Consider the following 18827-nt stretch of genomic DNA (forward strand, 5'->3'; position numbering starts at 1 on the left):
AAAATATGCTGCTGCTGATAGCAGTTTCATCAAGATAACATTGCATCTTTGACGTTTTTCATTTAAATCTCTACATTTAGGAACATTTGGATTAATGAAAATGAAAAAAAGCTTCTACTCTGTAATGACTGTTTTACATTTTGTTTAGTCTTAAATGTCTACTTTGTGAATTCAATAAGGGAGACAATCTATCTTAATCTATGATTTACCTATCGACGGGTCCACTATCAACACACAACCTTTTTGAGACAAGGTTTTATTATGAGGATCCATAAATATCGTTCACAAGAACTAGCAATTTTGAATGGAAAGAAAAGGTTGGGTAGTCATTTAGTAATGCATTGGGTTTATCAAATCTACTTGAATCCCTTTCTAAGTTATAATGAAATATCATATTCTTCTATTTGAAATTTCAGATCATAATGTAAGTATAAATATTGTTCACACGACCTAGCAATTTTGGATGGAAAGACAAGGTTGGATAGTCATTTAGTAATACATTGGGTTTGTCAAATCTACTTGACTCCCTTTCTAAGTTATAATGAAATATCATAACTTTTGATTTGAAATTTCAGCTCACAGTGTGAGTATCCTTAGAGATGGTGAGCCTAGTTCTTACTTTTTAGAGTAGAACAACCTTAAATTTTCCTTAGAGCTATTTCATTTTCTTTGTGAATTCAATGAAATGATTTCTATAAGTGCTTGTGTTTTGCAGATTCCCAGCAAAACAGTTATATAAGTACTGCTCTATAATTTGATAATAAACTCATTAATTAATATGTCATACCTGACAGTTTAGTACATTATGACCATAATCTCTTGTAAAAGCACCACATAGAGTTCTGCCAGCAGGTAACTTTTTAGTAAAACGATTCTCAACAGTTGCAGCCACTTGACCAACAAGGGACTGATTGACAAGAAAAAAAAAAACCATTAGTCACTTAGTAGAGAACAGACATATAAAACCTTGAGGACAACAGAATCCATACACATACACACACACACACACACACACACACACACACAGTTCAATGAAAATGAAATAAAGAAGTAGGGAAAAATACAGATGGTAATGAAATTATTTGATACCACTGAGTATTCTCTTGGATCCTCCTTGATTTTACACACACACACACACACACACACACACACACACACACACACACACAGAGAGAGAGAGATAGACAGCCAGACAGACAGATAGATAGACGAATATTATATATCGTGTATATGGTGACAATGGGCAAATGAATGACTTTCTATTGAATGTCTGGTTCATGATTCCAGGTAAACCACCATTGCTCTGCCTGGGATCCTCCTAGTGCTCTCTCTGCCTGTGTTTCTCAGGATCCTTTCTTATTTAAGCCCCTGCAACTTGCTGCCTGAAAGAGGCAAAGAGCCCATGTGGCTTTCTCTTAAAATTTTCAGCCCCCAGGATTCCCCTTCTATTGTTTTGAGCTTAACTACAATTATATAAAAAGATGTTTGGTGTCTCTTATCCAGCATTTCAGGTATTTTACACAAAGAGATTTTTCTGTTGACCTATATGGCCATATTGCTGGAAATGGAAGTCATATACACCCGGCAGTGTTTTTTAATTGAAACAATATTAATTAAAAGCAAAACATAAATCTTCATAATTATAATCATAGCATACCACTCCAAGGGAGGAAGAGAAAATAAAAAAGGAAAGGGGAGAGAGAAAGAAAGTAAGGGAAAAAACTTAAAATGTAAATTTTTAAAAAATTAATCCTTAAAAATACTATATAGTCATTATTTTTATATTCTTGATAGTGAAATATTTTCTAAAAATAAGTATAATTGCAGTAACTATAAATGAAAATATTAATATATGAGATGAAATGAAAATATCAAAAATAGTTTCTTGGCTGGGCATGGTGGCTCACACCTGTAATCCCAACACTTCAGAAGGCCGAGGTGGGTGGATCACCTGAGGTCAGGAGTTCGAGACCAGCCTGGCCAACATGGTGAAACCCCATCTCTACTAAAAATTCAAAAATTAGCCAGGCATGGCAGCGCGCACCTATAATCCCAGCTACTCAGGAGGCTGAGGCGGGAGAATCACTTGAACACGGGAGGTGGAGGTTGCAGTGAGCCAAGATTGCACCACTGCACTCCAGCCTGGGTGACAGAGCAAAACTCTGTCTCAAAAATAATTTAAAATAAAATAATAAAATAAAATAAACGAATTAGATCTAGCATGTGACCGTGTGCATTCTTTTTAAAGGGGATGTTCAGGAACAAAAGAAAGAATGAAAGTCACTCAAGCACTACCTTTGCAGGTGCAATGTACACGACCACCCCGTCATCACTCTCCCTCAGCACTTTCTCCATGCAGTAGTAGGAAGCATAGGTTTTGCCTGCTGACACTGGGGCAACAATTACTGCTGACTCATTCTTATCCACCACATCGAGGAGTTCTCGCTGCAGGGTACAAAGCACCATTCGTGTCAAGAAAGTGAACAGCATGTTACCAAAACACAGACAGTATCCTTTGTACCTTCTGTCTCCTGTGCCTGTATTATGCTACCTTTGGGGGAACTCCCTGAACCCCTGAAGATTAGGTCTAGTGAACACTCAAAGGATTCAGGAAAATGCCTGGATTACTCATGCCATTCCCTCAGAAAAGAAATTTTGTTTTACATTTTGGCCTAGAGAGAGGGTTTCATTTCTGCAAAATAGAAAGTGAGACTGAGTAAAACATATTTTTCCATTAGAAAACACTTTTTCCAATTGTCATTGAGTAGGTACAGAAAGAGGTTTCCAAAACTGAGTTGTAAGAACTAGTAATGCCACATTAGCATGCCTTCACATACAAATAGGTATCAGTGTAACTTCCACTGATGGTGAAAATAAACAGGCCAAGAAGGGGAAGAAGTGAATGATTTCTTATACTCTAGTTACATTCTCCAGGCACAGTAGAGGAAAGACATTAAACAAGATTAAGAAGTTTATGCAAAATTTAACATGTAGAGACACAGTAATGAAAAGTTCTGAAGTCACACTGATTAGAAAAGTACAATGTTTGTTGTCATTACCTGCCATGCATTGGGAATAAAATCCTGGACCCTGGGATCCGGATCTTTTCTTTCATCTCGTATCAAGTAATGGCCCATGTATTGGAGTTGAAACCGAGCTGGTCCAATGTCAATCGAATATTTCTTCTTATTTTTGTCATCTCCTATCTGTTATTTTAATATATTATTTGAAATCAACTTAAACTTCAAAATTGAATAAACATTTATTAAATATCCAGTGAGCACATTCTATGCACAAGGCATTTTTACTACCATTTTTTTTTTTTGAGACAGGGTCTCGCTCTGTCATCCAGGCTGGAGTGCAGTGATGCCATCATAGCTCGCTGCAGCCTTGAACTCCTGAGAGCAAGTGATCCTCCTACCTCAGCCCCACCACTCCCTATCCCATCCCCTGGCTGAGTAGCTGAGTAGCTGGGACTACAGGCAGATGCTATCAACTGTGGCTAATATTGTGTGTGTGTGTGTGTGTGTGTGTGTGTGTGTGTGTGTGTGTGTGTGTGTTGTGTGTGTGTGTGTGTGTGTGTGTGTGTGTGTGTGTGTGTGTGTGTTGTAGAGACAGGGTGTTGCCATGTTACCCAGGCTGGTCTTGAACTCCTGGGCTCAAGTGATCTGCTCACCTTGACCTTCCAAAGTGCTGAGATTACAGGCATGAGCTACCATGCCTGGCCTACTATGCTTTGAAATCATGTAATATTTAAGTAAGAAGAATTTTCCTGCCTAAAATATTATTCTTGGGAAAAGTAAAATAGCAGATATTAACGTTAAAAAAAAGTTCATCCTGGAATCGGAACCTGGAACCTTATTAAAGATCATTCTTCAATCTCACTACATTACAGTTTTTAGATTGTGCTAGAATTAAGTATAGGATTCATTCCTGTTACCAAGAGGGTTTAAAGTGGCATCTGGATATCATCTAGTATTTAATTTCTGTTTTCAGGAAGCATCTGTACAAATTTTCTAATTTTTATTTACTTCAACGTTTGGCAGCTAGGTTATTAATAAGTAATCTCAAATCTATTATTTTATAAACTAGAATCAGAGTAAACATAGTCAATTGATAACTCTATATATGAGATACTTTATTAGACCTATTAGTTATTCTTCTGTATTAAAATTGAGTAAAAATTTAAAGTATAAGAAATTCTAGTTCTCTTACCAGAGTTGGATCCAAAGAGTTTGCCAAATCATTAAAGCCTAAATATTTAAGGCATTTAGCTATATATTGATGATGTTCTGCTTCCAAAATTTCCGAGTATCTCTCCACGAGTGAATGAATCCTTTTCATCATTTGAACGGCTATACTTAAATCTTTTGAAATTTTGCCTCGTTAAAGAAACAATAAAATTGTTATAAGGAACATCAAAAATAACTGCTTGATCACTCATTACAATCTTTGAGTTAATCAATTAACCTCATTTGATTAAACCTCACTATTTTACTTGAATTTAAAGGAGATTTTAGAGCATTAAAAACCAAAACTCATGATTAAATTAAATTAAAACTCCATCTACCCACATTTAGTTATCATCTTAAGTAACTTAGACATAGCTGGGTAAGTATAGGCAAAAAAGAAAAGAAACAAACTTTGTGAATTATAGCAGAAATATGAACCATTTAAACTGAGCTCTGTACACATTTCCAGAGAAAAATAACATCATAACCCACATATTATTTGTGTGTCTTCTACTCTTGTTCATAAGAAAAAGTCCTATGATTTTAGATGCCTGACCAAAACATGAGCAACATTTATCAAGGCCTACTCTTGACCACATACAGTACTTGTATTTATGAAACCATCAGCGGAACCCTTCAATTACTGAGGGCTAAGATAGAACCTCACTGCATCCCAATCATTCTATCCAGACTCTCCTAAGCCCTTCTATTACCTCCTGTTCACTTGTAGCCTCTTTATCTCTATCCCACTACTAACCATTCCATATAAAGTCATACAAAGTCTTTATCCTTTTTCCTCTTTGTTAAGAAATATCCTCTTTCTTGACAAATACTACTGAGCAACTGCTTATGCAGACCACCAATGTATGCTTTAAGGAAGTACAAATGAAATTTAAGACAGAGTTGTTAATCTTCAATCTAATTGGAGAACAAGGGATTAGTGTTGAAACAGATCAGTAAAACATCTAAGTGTTTTACAATTCAGGGTCCAAACGGAGTGATAGAAGCAGTGTTATGTTAGCAGGAGAAGTTGGGAGGACTCCACAAGAGGATGGCCTTGAAGGACACACAGAATTTAGGCCAATAGAGACAAGCAGAAGAACATCTGTAGCAGAAACTGCTATTACCTCCTCAACATCCATTCTCACCCAATGCTTTCTTATAAATCCCCATACTAATGGATACCACAACATGTCCAATTCAAAGTTCACATTTTCTAATCTCTCTGTGGTTTGGTGCGGTTTTGTTACTAAGTTTGGCCATTGAGAAGTAAGCAAAACTTGGTGGAATTTCTGGGATTAAACCTCCTTCCATAGAAGAAATACAGCATGAATGTACAAATTTGCCCTTTTTTCTTCTTCCTATTTTGTTTTGGAATACAGTTATCATGGCTGTAGCATCAGCCGCCAACTGCATTCATGACATAACTTTAAGAATACAACTCATGCACTAAGAACGGTATGATATGATGATAGCGGAGCCTAAGTTCCCAGTGACACTGAACTGCCTATCTCTGGACTTCTTTTGCATGAAAGAGAATAAACTGTCTTTTTTAAGCCATTGTTAATTCCTATCTCTGTTAATAGCTAATGGCAATTCCTATCTGATATGGCATCATGGATAAGTAAAAACACATATGCTAAAGCTTAGAGATGAAAATGAGCATGGTCTCTGACAGCCCACTGAGGTACTGGCTTTGCTGGGAAGAAGAATAGACACATGAGCATGACTACAGAGTCACGTGGCCACACATGAAAACGATCTGAGTAGGACATACTCAAGACAGGGTGATCAACCACAACAACTTGAGGAGGAATTGTCAGCTTGGTCTAACATCAAAATCACATATCTTGGGCTGGGCACCGTGGCTCACACCTGTAATCTTAGCACTTCGGGACCCCCTGGCGGACGGATCACCTGAGGTGAGGAGATCGAGACCAGCCTGGCCAACATGGCAAAACCCCGTCTCTACTAAAAATACAAAAATTAGCCAGGCATGGTGGCAGTCACCTGTAATCTCAGCTACTTGGGAGGCTAAGGCAGGAGAATCACCTGAAGCTTGAACCCAGGAGGTGGAGGTTGCAGTGAGCTGAGATCACTCCACTGCACTCCAGCCTGGGTGACAGTGAGACTTCATCCCAAAAAAAAGAAAAAAAAATCACATATCTCTACTCAATTTTTTCTGATTCTTTCCCTTAGTTGGCTCTTCCACAAGTCAATCTTCAGGAAACTAAGTAATAAAAGCACACACTACAAGCCATATGAAGACGTAATACCTGAAAATAGTATGCACACATCATTTCTGCTACATATTTCACCAAAATCATTCTCTACTGCCAGTTGGAGACATTGATACAGGAGAGCATAGGGAGCCACAGAAATCTGAGGGAGCACTTAGAATGCTAGGCAGGCAGGGCCCATTCCAACCCAGTTCCCTCCCTGCCAGCCCACAGTATGGAAATGGTTGTGTACCTTTATCTAGGATTGCAGGTGCTATTGGGCATCTATTCCCCCATAGCTATGGCTCTCAAGGAATGCTGGTAACCATTCACTCCCCTGCTCTTGTCAAGAACTAGGAAAGGGCTGAGATTTTATCCTATTTACAAGCCAGAAATTTAGTCTTTCATAGTCTCATGGTTGCTGGCAAAAGACATGAGACTCCTGGGTCAGAGACAAAAGGCTTTATTATCATGGCCCAGTTAACAATATAACCATCATGTATATGTTGGTTCCCCTTGTGCTCCATGGGGGAGATATAGAGCCCAGGTAGAAACCACACACAAAGTAGGGTGATGTCACAGCTAAGGAAATCTGCACTTAGAAAACCGAAATATTTTATAATGAGTCTCAGGCAAAACCTGCTTCTTTGCCCTAGAGGGAAATGTGATCTTTATTAACTGGACAGTAAACAAACTTGGCCTTTGCCCTAGAGAGAAACATAATTTCTTCCTTGAAGCCTGTTCACTATACAAACATACTTAAAAAGATAGTCTGGAAGTGAACCTGACAATGCTTCTGCTGGCTAGGTGGGCAGAACCATGGAAAAATCGATGGAGAATCACCTCCCAACAGCAACTTCACATCTCCCTGGTGCTGACAGCTTTCCTTCTCTGATAGGCCCTGTTGCTGCTGCTGAGTCTCACCGTACTTTGCTGATCCCCTTAATTCTTTCCACGCTTTTGGAAAGAGTTTTTTCTTTATACTCTCCTCATTTCTTTCTGAATGTGCCATCTTTTCCCTGTTTGGACCCTCTGTCTAACCTCTGCAATTCCACTTTCTTGTCTGCAAAATTTAATAATAACTATCTTAAAGGGTCATGTTGAGAATAAAATAAGACAATGGATTATACAAAGTTTTAGCACAACCATGCATTCAGTAAATATGTTAACATCATTAATATTTTCATCAATACTCTTTATCCATAGAGTATGGAGTCCCATACCTTCACCTCGGCAATGTTCTTTCCATGCTTTAAAGCAGACAGTTAATCCTAACATTTCAACTCCAAATTTCACTGAATTACTTGCACATGATGTCAAATAATCTTCCAATTTCCTTATTCCAGAATGTAAATTCTTCTTCATCTCCTCTTCAATAGAAAATAGCAGATCATCCATTTGCTGAGCTTTGTTCTGATCTTCTTTGAGAAATGACTTTTTCTTACTCTTTTTGGTAATTTGGTGGGGTTTGGTATTCTGCTCAACAATAAAAGGAACATACGAAACAAGTGGGAAAATTCCATTATGACATTTCACTAGTGAGAGTATTTTTTGTGCACTTACTGAGGATTCTGGCCATCATTCTACTCTTGCACAGGCAAGAATTCTTAATGTCTTTTCTTAAAGTCTGTGTGATGCAAACCTACTTAAACTTCAGTATAAATGTAAATTGCCTCTTACTGCAGAATATTTTCTAGATTTCTAAATGGTGTAAATTATTAATAAAAAAGTAAAAGTAAATGGAAGAAAACAAAGAAGAGAAAGAGTAGCCACTGAGCTTGATCGTAGGGCAGCTTCTTGGGGATTTGGAACTTAATTAATTTATTCATTCTTCACCCCACAAAGCATTTTGGGCCTCCCAGATCCCACTCACTCTTTGGAGATTCATATTGAAAAACACCAACGGTCTAAGCAGACATTAGTCAATGTGGGGAAAAAAACAAATCCCACTGGAAAATGGAGGAACCACACACACTTAGTGGGGTGGTAATTTTTCCCACCTCTCCCCTAACTAGATCAAACATTTAATTCCCATTTTGCTTCTATTTCAGTGTGGAGGCTGCTCCTAGGCCTCACGCTACCAACATAACAGAACTAAGCGAGCTCCCATCAGTTCCTGGCCTCACAGTTAGCGCTGCCAAAGGAGCAGAGGTGCACAGCCTGGGCCGTAGGGGCCAGCCTTGGGCACAGGGCTTGGCAAAGCAAAGGGCTCAGCTGGGTGAGGCCCTTGCACAACGGCTGCAGAAGGTGGTTGCTTCAGGGTGCTGTATTCACTTTGATCCTTATGCTTGAAGCCAAGCCTGGACCTTTGCCTGAGCCAGCCCCACCTGGCCACCCTCAGCCCAGAGGAGGTTAGGTCTGTGGGCTGAGGTGGAGCCTCTGCAGTTGAAAGCATGTGTTGTGTGGCTGGATGGATCCTTAAATAGCTCTAGGAGAGAGACCCAACAGCAGTGCTAAGAAGCCTACAGCATAATTAGTGATAACTATTATCTACAATGGCTTTGAGGAGATATCCTCTCACTGATTGTAGCCTTTGCAACTTCAACCTGGTTAATGAATTGACGGACTGGCAAGGAAAAGGAAGACTCTAGATCTCTGATTAAGAATTTTCTGAAATTAGCGGGAAAGATAAATGTTTTCATGTTTCAGATCTTTTCCTTCTGGGGCTTTTATGTTTCATTTTCCAAAAACATTCCCTTTCCTACTCCAGTTAGGGTAAGGCAGCCATGATAAGTGCCATTGGTCATCAATAGTTTGGTTTGTGCTCTTTCATGTATTTAGCATGGTTGACCTCAGGAAGGGGATTTACCAAAGCAAATAAATGTCTTTCCTTAATTCCCAACCATGAGGCCAAGAGAGAAGTATTGAACCCTAATGAAATTCCCTCTGATGAAGAATGACGGCAAAGTAGTAACTTCCCAAGCAGAACCATAAAATCTACCGTTTGTTCAGTTATAAACACTATCATTTGTGTTACCTGATACTTTTCCACATTATCTTTTTAAATTATTTTTGAATTACAGGGATTCTAAGTTTGCAAACAAGCATGGTTTAGTGTAAAGGCAGGAAGAGAAAGAAAAGAGGTATGGAAGATGCCCACCCTTTCAAGAAGACCTGGTCTTACCTTTGGTATAAACAAAAGTCCAGGACAGATTAATGGCATAAATGACTGAAAAACATAGACAGTTTTCAAAATTCAGGCAAAATAATGAAGCTGATGGAAATGTTAGGCCTATTTTTACCACCTCTATGTAAAAAGATTTTCACTGTAATAAACTAATACACAAAACTTTTTTTTTTTTTTTGAGACAGAGTCTTGCTCTGTCACCCAGGCTGGAGTGTAATGGCGTGATCTCAGCTCACTGCAACCTCCACCTCCTGGGTTCAAGCAATTCTCCTGCCTTAGCCTCCTGAGTAGCTGGGATTACAGGCACCTGCCACCATGCCTGGCTATTTTTTTGTATTTTTAGAGGAGATAGGGTTTCACCACGTTGGCCGGCCAGGCTGGTGTCGAACTCCTGATCTCAGGTGATCCACCCACCTCAGCCTCCCAAAGTGCTGGGATTACAGGTGTGAGCCACTGCACCCAGCCCACAAACATTTCTTTTAACTTAAATTTGACTTTTCTAAATCCAAGCTTGTAATCCTTTGATGCTTTAAGCTTGTTATCAGATAAATCTATCTTTTCTTATTCCACAAAAGATGGAATACTAGATTTTATGAAATCTTCTTAGAATTTCTAATGGCAAGCAAGTAAAAGAACTCATTTGAAAGTGATATGATTTGGGTCTGTGGCCCCACCAAATCTTATGTCGAATTGTACTCTCCAGCATTGGAAGCGGGGCCTGATGGGAGGTGACTGCACCATGGGGACGGGGTTTCTGATAAATGGTTAACATCATCCCACTTGGTGCTGTTCCAATGATAGTGAATGAGTGACTTGTGCAAGATCTGGTTGTTTAAAAATATGTAGCACCTCCCCTACTCCAGTCATGTGAAGTGCTGGCTCCCCCTTTGTCTTCTGTCATGATTATAAGTTCCCTGAAGGCTGAGTGTGGTGGCTCACACCTGTAATCCCAGCACTTTGGGAGGCCGAGGTGGGTGGATCACCTGAGGTCAGCAGTTCGAGACCAGCCTGGCCAACAGGATGAAACCCTGTGTCTACTAAAAATACCAAGAATTAGCTAGGCATGGTGGTGGGCGCTTGTAATCCCAGCTACTTGGGAGGCTGACGAAGAAGAATTGCTTGAACCCGGGAGGCAGAGGTTGCAGTGAGCCAAGAACACGTCACTGCACTCCAGCCTGGGCAACAAGAGAGAAACTCCGTCTCAAAAAAGAAAAAGAAGTTCCCTGAGGCCCAGAAGCTGATGCCACCACGGTTCCTGTACAGCCTGCATAACTGTGAGCCAATTAAACCTTTTTTCTTTATAAATTACCCAATCTCAGGTATATCTTTCTAGCAATGTGAGAATGGACTAAGACAGTTAGCAAACATGAGAAAGAAGAGCATGGAAGACACCTCCAGAGACAAATATGAGCCTAAAGAAAACAAAACAACATCAAAGAAAAAAATTAGATAAAATCTATGAGATCTACCTGTAATATTTTACCACTGGCACCACTGGAATCCTCCTTTGGCCGAGTAGTTTGAGTCACAATGACTTTTGTAGAGATTGATTCTAACGATTTCCCATAAAATTGCTGATAATCCTGACTCTTTTTCGGGAAATCAAGAACATAAGGATCTCTCGATTGCTCTGAAATAGAAAGACTTAAAATGTAAACACGTATTTTAAAATGTTGCTACATATACGTGCTACCCACACATTATTTTTTTAACTCCAGAATAATAATTCAGTATTTGCCAATGAAGTCAGACTACCATATGCTGACAAAATAATTCCCTATATTATTTGAAGAAGAGAGAGGATGAAGCTCTGCTAATGTCCGGGTGCAAGTACCCAGAAATTGCCCCTGTCATTTGGCAGGAGAAGAGGAGAAGAGGAAGGTTGGGGGCAGTCTAATAGCACATTCACCTACAACAGGGGTCTACAAACTAGGTCCACATGATCAAATCTGATGAGTACATTTTTTAAAATTGGTTACACTCTAAATGATTATATTAGTACCTACATCATGCTCTCAATTTTGGTCTCTTGGTTTGCAAAGCCTAAAATATTTATTACTTAGACCTTTCAGAAAAAGTTTGTTGACCCCGGACCTAAAACATTCTATTTGCACTCCTAAAAAGGAAAACCTCTACTTCTGGTCATAGTCAAATATTTAGGAGCTTACAGCTGACAGATGCTGATACCAATTATTTTACACCATGCAAAAATTCAAATGACACAGAAAATTCCCAGGAAGCAAGGTTAGACTCACTTGAGACCTAGGAACACTCTTTACAAACATAAAAGATATAAATAAGCTAGTGTTTTGTTGGTTTGGGTGTTGTTGCTTTTTTCGTGTCTGTGTATGTGATCACAAATCAAACCACTCTGGAAACACATAAATAGCTTCTTCCTATATGCAATTGGCATACTTACTTATTTCTAGATCATTCTGAAAAGTTTTACTAGTTCTGAAAAGGGTGGAAATAAACATGGGATTGGAGAAAGACACTAAAAGAATAAACCAGGAAAAAAAGATCCATGAATTCCTTTCCTCAGGACCCATTTTTAATTGTTTCATGGGCTTTGCTTTTTGCAAATTCAACCCCTCCTCATTACTGAGTTTTCATGGGCACAATTATACTGGTACTTGGCAGCATGCAATCAACTAGACAATAGTTTAGCAGGAAAAGAGCTAAAATTTTAGGAAGACTATGGCTGTATCAGCATATTTACTTCAAGGCGTAGACAGATTCCTAAAACCATCAACTATCTTTCCCACTTAAACAGCATCTGATATTTTCATGACAATACCATGCATATATACATCCTTGAAAGATTAATAAATCTCTATTTGAATTAACAGATACATCTGCATGCATATGTACATATGCACACCAGATGATGTAATGAGATTTTTTTCAGACAGCATGCTTCCTACTGTGCCTCTTCAATTGATATATATATATACTGTGTGTGTGTATATACATAGAGTATATATTGTATATAGAGATCTCATTCAAAATATAATATATATTATATACAATAGATAGATCTCATTCAAAATATAATGTGTTTACAATGTAATGTCTTTTCACTGTTAATAAAAAGAGCAGCAAAGGCAATTCATATAAGCTCTATTTTATCGTGGTTACAGAGCTCACCATCAACACGACGTTTGATCCTGTCATAGTCGTCACTAAGGAGTCTTTGAGCCTGCCAGTGCGAAAGTTCATCAGATGTCTTTTGTTTAAACAGTGAAGGAACAACCGGATCGTCACTGTAAAAATAAATAAATAATTTTTAAAAATTTTAAATTTTAAGCACAAACTTTAAAAATTTTAGCACAAACTTCAGGCCATGATAATATAGAAATCGTACAACCTCTTTTTCTATTTGTGTGATATAATATGGGTCATAAAACCTCAGAGACATAAAAACCCTGAATTTCTGCCATTCCTATGACAGTCACATCCACATCAACAACAATGTAGTAAACTTTCTAGCTGGAGTAATTTTATTATACGTTCAAAATAATATAGATTTGTATATAGTAATGTTCAAATAATATTGACATACTAGATGTTACAATCACTTAAATGTATTATAGTCACATTATATAGAATATACCACATCCTGATATGATATATTACATAGACATTTTGATGAGTCATTCACTTCACTAGTATTTTCGAGTTAACGGCACTAAATCAGGTACTTCATTAACTCTATACCTCTTTAGAATAGGCAAATCCTTCATCATATCTCCAACAAACTCATCAACTACAGCAGATGTCATTGGAATAAGACCCACACTAGGCATCTTTTCCAAGGAGATTTCTGAAAACAAATATAAATTTAAGATGAGGGGAAAGTTGTAACTATCCTATATGAATTTTGAACATTATATTTAAAATTTCAAATGCATAATATTTTACATAAATTTTATTAATGTTTACCAAGTTAGAGCTTCCAAATGAGCTATTCCTCAAAGCAAACATGTTGTAGCAAGCCAGTATATTAAAAATTAGTATATAACCATTTACATATGTATGTAGATGGTAGCAGATCACTAGACAGACAAACATGTAGATTTTCCATTTCCAAGTACTTATTCTTTATCATGTCACAGTACGAATAATGTGTCACAGGATAGTAATAACAGCACTTGAAAAAAGAAGCACCACTCAGAGTTCACCTACATAAAAGCCTCCATGAAAATTAAATCACAAAAATAGGAAAAAATTAATAATAAAAGTATTTTATTTATCACCAAATACTCTTTGGAGCCTTCTTTAATTTTTATTTTCACAGTTCCTATATATGGCTTACATGCCAGCAAACTTGGATCCCTAAATGCAACAGGGATAATTCAATCCTGGGGTGGCAGGGCCCAAGTGGCAGCACTTAATCACTAAAGATAAGGTAGTTATGGTTACCATAATGGACGGCAAAGTCAAAGCAGTAATCTCAATAGTCTGATTCACAGACACCTACGGCATTGGCTAGCTGGTCATAGTGTTCCTAGAAAAAACAAAAGATGGGCATTCCACTAAATTCTAAATTGATCTGTATAAAAGGAAGAGTTCTAAGGTAAGTGAACAGATGCCTAACTTAAATCACCAGTCATGGCTCCTTAATCAGTTCCTAAACTTAAGCCCTGTTACAGACCCAGAACCCCTTGATTGGAGAGAAGGCTAAATCCCTTTGAAGAAGGACCTTGCTCCACTGCCAAAACTCATACTGTTCATCTTTCTTCAGTCTTCCTCAAAGAGACCTACTGCTATTTATCAGGGTGACTGTCCACTGGAGAAGAGGAAATCATCTGACTTCAGGGGATTACTGGATACTGATTCTGAGCTGGCACTAATTCCAGGAGACCCAAAATGTCACTGTGATCCCAACCCCCCACCCCCCAGTCAGTAAGGGCTTGTGGAACGTCAGGTGACTGATGAAGTTTTCTCTCAAGTTCATCTTACAGTGGGTCCTTGAATTTTCTGTGTGGTTATTTCACCAGTTTCAGAATGCGTAACTGGGACAGACATTCTCAGCAACTCAACAAATCTCCAGGTTGGTTCCCTGACCTGTGGAATGAGGGCTTATGGAAGCCACTAGAACTGCCTATTCTTAGAAAAATTGTGAGCCAGAAGTAATACTGCATTCCTGGAGGGATTACAGAGATTAATGCCACTATGAAGGACTTGAAAAATACAGGAGTGGTGATTTTCCTCACATCCACATTCAACTTGACTATTGGGCCTATGCAGAAAGACAGATGAATTCTGGAAATTGCCAGTAGATTCCTGTAAATTTAACCCTATGATGACTCCAACTGCAGCTGCTGTTCCAGAGGTGGTTTCATTGTTTGAGCAAAATAATACAACTCCTGGTACCTGGTACGCAGCTATCCAGCTGACAAATGCTTTTTTTCTCCATCCCTGTTAATAAAGACCACCGGGAGCCATTTACTTTCAGCTGGAAAGGCCAAAAAATATACCTTCACTGTCCTACCCTAGCCCTATGTCATAATTTAGCTCCCAGGGAATTTTCCGGAAGAAATTTTTTTCTTCCACAAAGTATCTCACTGGTCCATCACATAGTTGATATTATGCTGCTCTGATCTAGTCAATAAGAAGTGGACACTACTTGACATACCAATAAGACATTTGTATGTCAAAGATGGGAAATAAATTCAGCAAAAATTCAGAGAATTTCCATCTCAGCAAAATTTGTTGATGGTGGAAAATGAATGGAATAAAAATTCAAGGATGTTCCACCTCTGCAAAACTTGCAGGAGTCCAATAGTGTGGGGCATATCAAGATATCCTTTCTTAGGAGAAGGGTAGTTGTTGCATCTGGCCCCTCTTACAATAAAAAATAAAGTATAATGCCTGCGGGAGCCTTTGTGAATTTGGAAGGCAACATTTCTCACTTACGTGTGCTATTCTGGCTTATTTATCAACTGACCTGAAAAGCTGCTAGTTTTTATTGGAGCCAAGAATAAGAGAAGGCCAACATGTCCAGGCTGACACGATTGCAGGCTGATTGTATTAGACTGCTTCCCTCATGAAAGGAGTCGTTCCCTCTTCTCACTGGAATAGACAGTTACTCTGGATATAGTTACCTTCCCTGCATGCAATGCTCCTGCCAAAAATACTATCCTTGGACTTACAGAACCCTTATCCACAATCTTGGTATTTCACACCATATGGTTTCTGATCACAAGGAACTCACTTTATAGCAAATGAGGTGTGGCGGTGGGTCTATGTTCATGGAATGCACTGGTCTTACCATATTCTCCATCATCCTGAAGCAGTTGCCTCAGTAGAATAGTCTAATAGCCTTTTAGAGACACAGTTACAGTGTGAGCTAGGTGGAAATACTTCGAAGGCTGGGGCAACGTTCTCCAGAAGGCTGTAACTGCTCTGAATTAGTGTGCAATATATAGTGTTTTTTGTGAATTATAGGCATAATTCACAATTCAGGATTCCAGGGATAGAAAACGAATGACTCCACAAACTATTACTCCTAAGTGATATGCTAGCAAAATTTCTGCTTTCTGTTCTGGCAACCCTATGTTCTGTTTGTTTAGAGATCTTAGTTCCAAAGAGAGGAATGTTTCCACCAGGAGACACAACAATGATTCCGTTGAACTAGAAGTTAGGACTGCTATCTTGCCATTTTCAACTCCTTGTACCTCTGAATCAATAGGCAAAGGAAAGGGTTACTGTGCTGGCTGCTGTGATTTATCCTGATTCCCAAGGGGACATTGGGCTGCTACTACTCAATGGAGGGGTAAGAAAAAGTATGTCCAGAATACAGGAGATCCCTTAAGGATCCCGTAGTACATCCCTTCATACTACCATGCCATGTGATTAACGTCAATGGAAAACTACGACAACCCAATGCAAACAGTACTCTACGGGTCCAGACCCTTAAGGAACAAAGGATTGGACTGGACTGTTCTTCAAAGAGACATGTTCGAGTCCTAATTCCCACTAGCTGTGAACATGACCTTATTTTGAAATAGGGTCTTTGCAGATGAAATCAAGTTAAGATAAGGTTATTCTGGATTAGGGTGAGGCCTAATGTAATAACTGCTATTCTTACAAGAACAGAATAACTTGAACACAGACCCAGAGGAAACACACAGAGAGAAGGAGAACACTATGTAAAGGTAGAGGCAGAGATGAAAGTGATGCATCTACAAGCCAAGGAACACCAAGGATTGCCAGCAGCCGCCAGAAGCTGAGAGAGAGGCATGGGATTGTAAATTTAAAATAAAATACAAAGCCCAACCCCTGCAAATAACTGAATGGACCCCCTAATGGCCAAGGTTACCCCAGAGAAACCTTTAAAACTGAGTTCTGAGCCACGATGCAAAGGGAAGTCAGATAGGCCTCACTATACTCCCCTCCTTTTTGCAATCTAGACACAAAAACTGACTAGCATTAATGTTAAAATAGAGATTGTAAGTCTTACAGAACAGAATCTTTGTGGCAATAAGATCATGAACAAGATCTAAGGCCATGCCAGTCAAAGGTGACGTCATGCACCCTATAGGTCACTATGACTCAGTATACCGCGACTTGCTCTGATAACCTGACTCTGGCAGAACATCACATGATTAGCAGACTCCTGGTCTTCACTTAAACCTTTCTTCTGACTCCAGGGCTTTTTTTTTTTTTTTTTTTTTTTGGGTTTTGTTTTTTGAAATGGAGTCTCACTTTGTCACCCAGGCTGGAGTGCAGGGGCGCAATCTCAGCTCACTGCAACCTCCGCCTCCTGGGTTCAAGCGATTCTCCTGCCTCAGCCTCCCGAGTAGCTGGGATTACAGGCACGTGCCACCATGCCCGGATAATTTTTTGTATTTTTAGTAAAGACGGGGTTTCACTGTGCTAGCCAGGATGGTCTCGATCTCCTGACCTCTCGTGATCCGCCTGCCTCGGCCTCTCAAAGTGCTGAGATTACAGGCCTGAGACACCACAACTGGCCCCAAGTTTTTAGACAAAGCTTTTTTCCTTTAACCAATTGCAAATGAAATCATCTCCAAATCTACCTATAATCTGTAAGCCCCTGCTTCAAGATATCCTGCCTTTTGGGGCCAGTGTATACCTCCTATGTATTGATTTATGTCCTTACCTATAACTCCTGCCTCCCTGAAATATATAAAACCAAACTGTAACCCAACCACCTCCGGGCCACTTACTCAAGACTTCTTGGGATTGTGTTTTCGCCAGGCCACAGTCACCCATATTAGCTAAGAATAAACCTCTTTAAAATATTTTACAAAGTTTAGTTTTTCCATTAACAGTTTGGTTTTTAATTCAGACCCTCCAGAAGAAACCAATTTTGTAGACAATTTGATTTCAGACATTAACCTCCAGACCTGTAAGAGAATAAACTTCTGTTGCTATAAGCCACCAGCTTGTGGTGCGTTGTGACAGCAGCCCTGGAAAAGGAGGACCTCAGGCAAAGAACCATGACCAGCTTAGGTGCTTGCTGGGTGCAAAGGGTTTAGGGAATAGGTAATGGGAGGAGAAGGCAGTCATAAATACCAGCTCTGACCATGTGACCAGTTGCAGAAATGAGGACTGTAATAGTTAGGGGTATTTCTTCCTTATCTTGTCTTGAAAATAAATATATATTAAGCAGATATTTTTGTTTTCTTCTTTTGTCAGTTTACATACAATGTAGTCATAATAGTGTGCTTTGTATCACAGTTTTTAGGTTACAGGATATCAAAGCAGAAGAGTGAAAATTGCCCAAGAACTTAGCATTGTCTTTTGAAGGAAGAATTAACATGTTGTTGGTTGTATGCAGGATAGTTGTATCATGTTAAGCACAAGTGTGATTTTGTTAGGGCCTTTACTGGGAGATTAAGTATGGTTTAAGGATATGCATATGGGTGCTCAGATGACAAGAGGTAGACTGAAATGGTCAGTTTTAGGTGTCAACTTCATTAGACTATAGTTCCCTAGTTATCCAATCAAACATGAATCTGGATGTTGTTGTAAAGGTATTTGTAGATGGGCTTAAAGACTATAATCAATTTTACTTTAAGTAAAGAAGACTATCCTAGATAATCTAGATGAGCCTGATCCAATCACCTCAAAGTCCCTGAGCACAGAATTGAGGTTTCCCTGAAGTAGAACAAATTCCACCTGTGGGCTGCAACTTAAGCTCATGCCCCAAAGTTCCACCCTCCCCTTCCTTAAGACCTGTCCTATAAATTTTGGACTTGCTGAGCCAGTCCCTATAATCAG

The 18827-nt window shown here is 39.0% G+C and overlaps 1 protein-coding gene across 2 annotated transcripts in view; it reads right to left on the bottom strand.

The window, feature by feature from the left end:
- The window catches only part of DDX60L (DExD/H-box 60 like), a 113111-nt gene that overhangs the window by 62365 nt on the left and 31919 nt on the right, over positions 1-18827 (bottom strand). For both annotated transcript variants that reach the window (XM_032148880.2, XM_032148881.1), the window contains exons 11-18: positions 13296-13401; positions 12726-12841; positions 11048-11208; positions 7675-7927; positions 4216-4382; positions 3060-3206; positions 2296-2445; positions 788-907 (exon numbers count right to left, since the gene is read on the bottom strand). In XM_032148880.2, the coding sequence (XP_032004771.1) occupies positions 788-907; positions 2296-2445; positions 3060-3206; positions 4216-4382; positions 7675-7927; positions 11048-11208; positions 12726-12841; positions 13296-13401 (1220 nt within the window). The remainder of the gene's footprint in view (positions 1-787; positions 908-2295; positions 2446-3059; positions 3207-4215; positions 4383-7674; positions 7928-11047; positions 11209-12725; positions 12842-13295; positions 13402-18827) is intronic.

This window comes from Hylobates moloch, unplaced genomic scaffold, assembly GCF_009828535.3.
Source record: "Hylobates moloch isolate HMO894 unplaced genomic scaffold, HMol_V3 SCAFFOLD_3, whole genome shotgun sequence".
Taxonomy (NCBI): Eukaryota; Metazoa; Chordata; class Mammalia; order Primates; family Hylobatidae; genus Hylobates; species Hylobates moloch.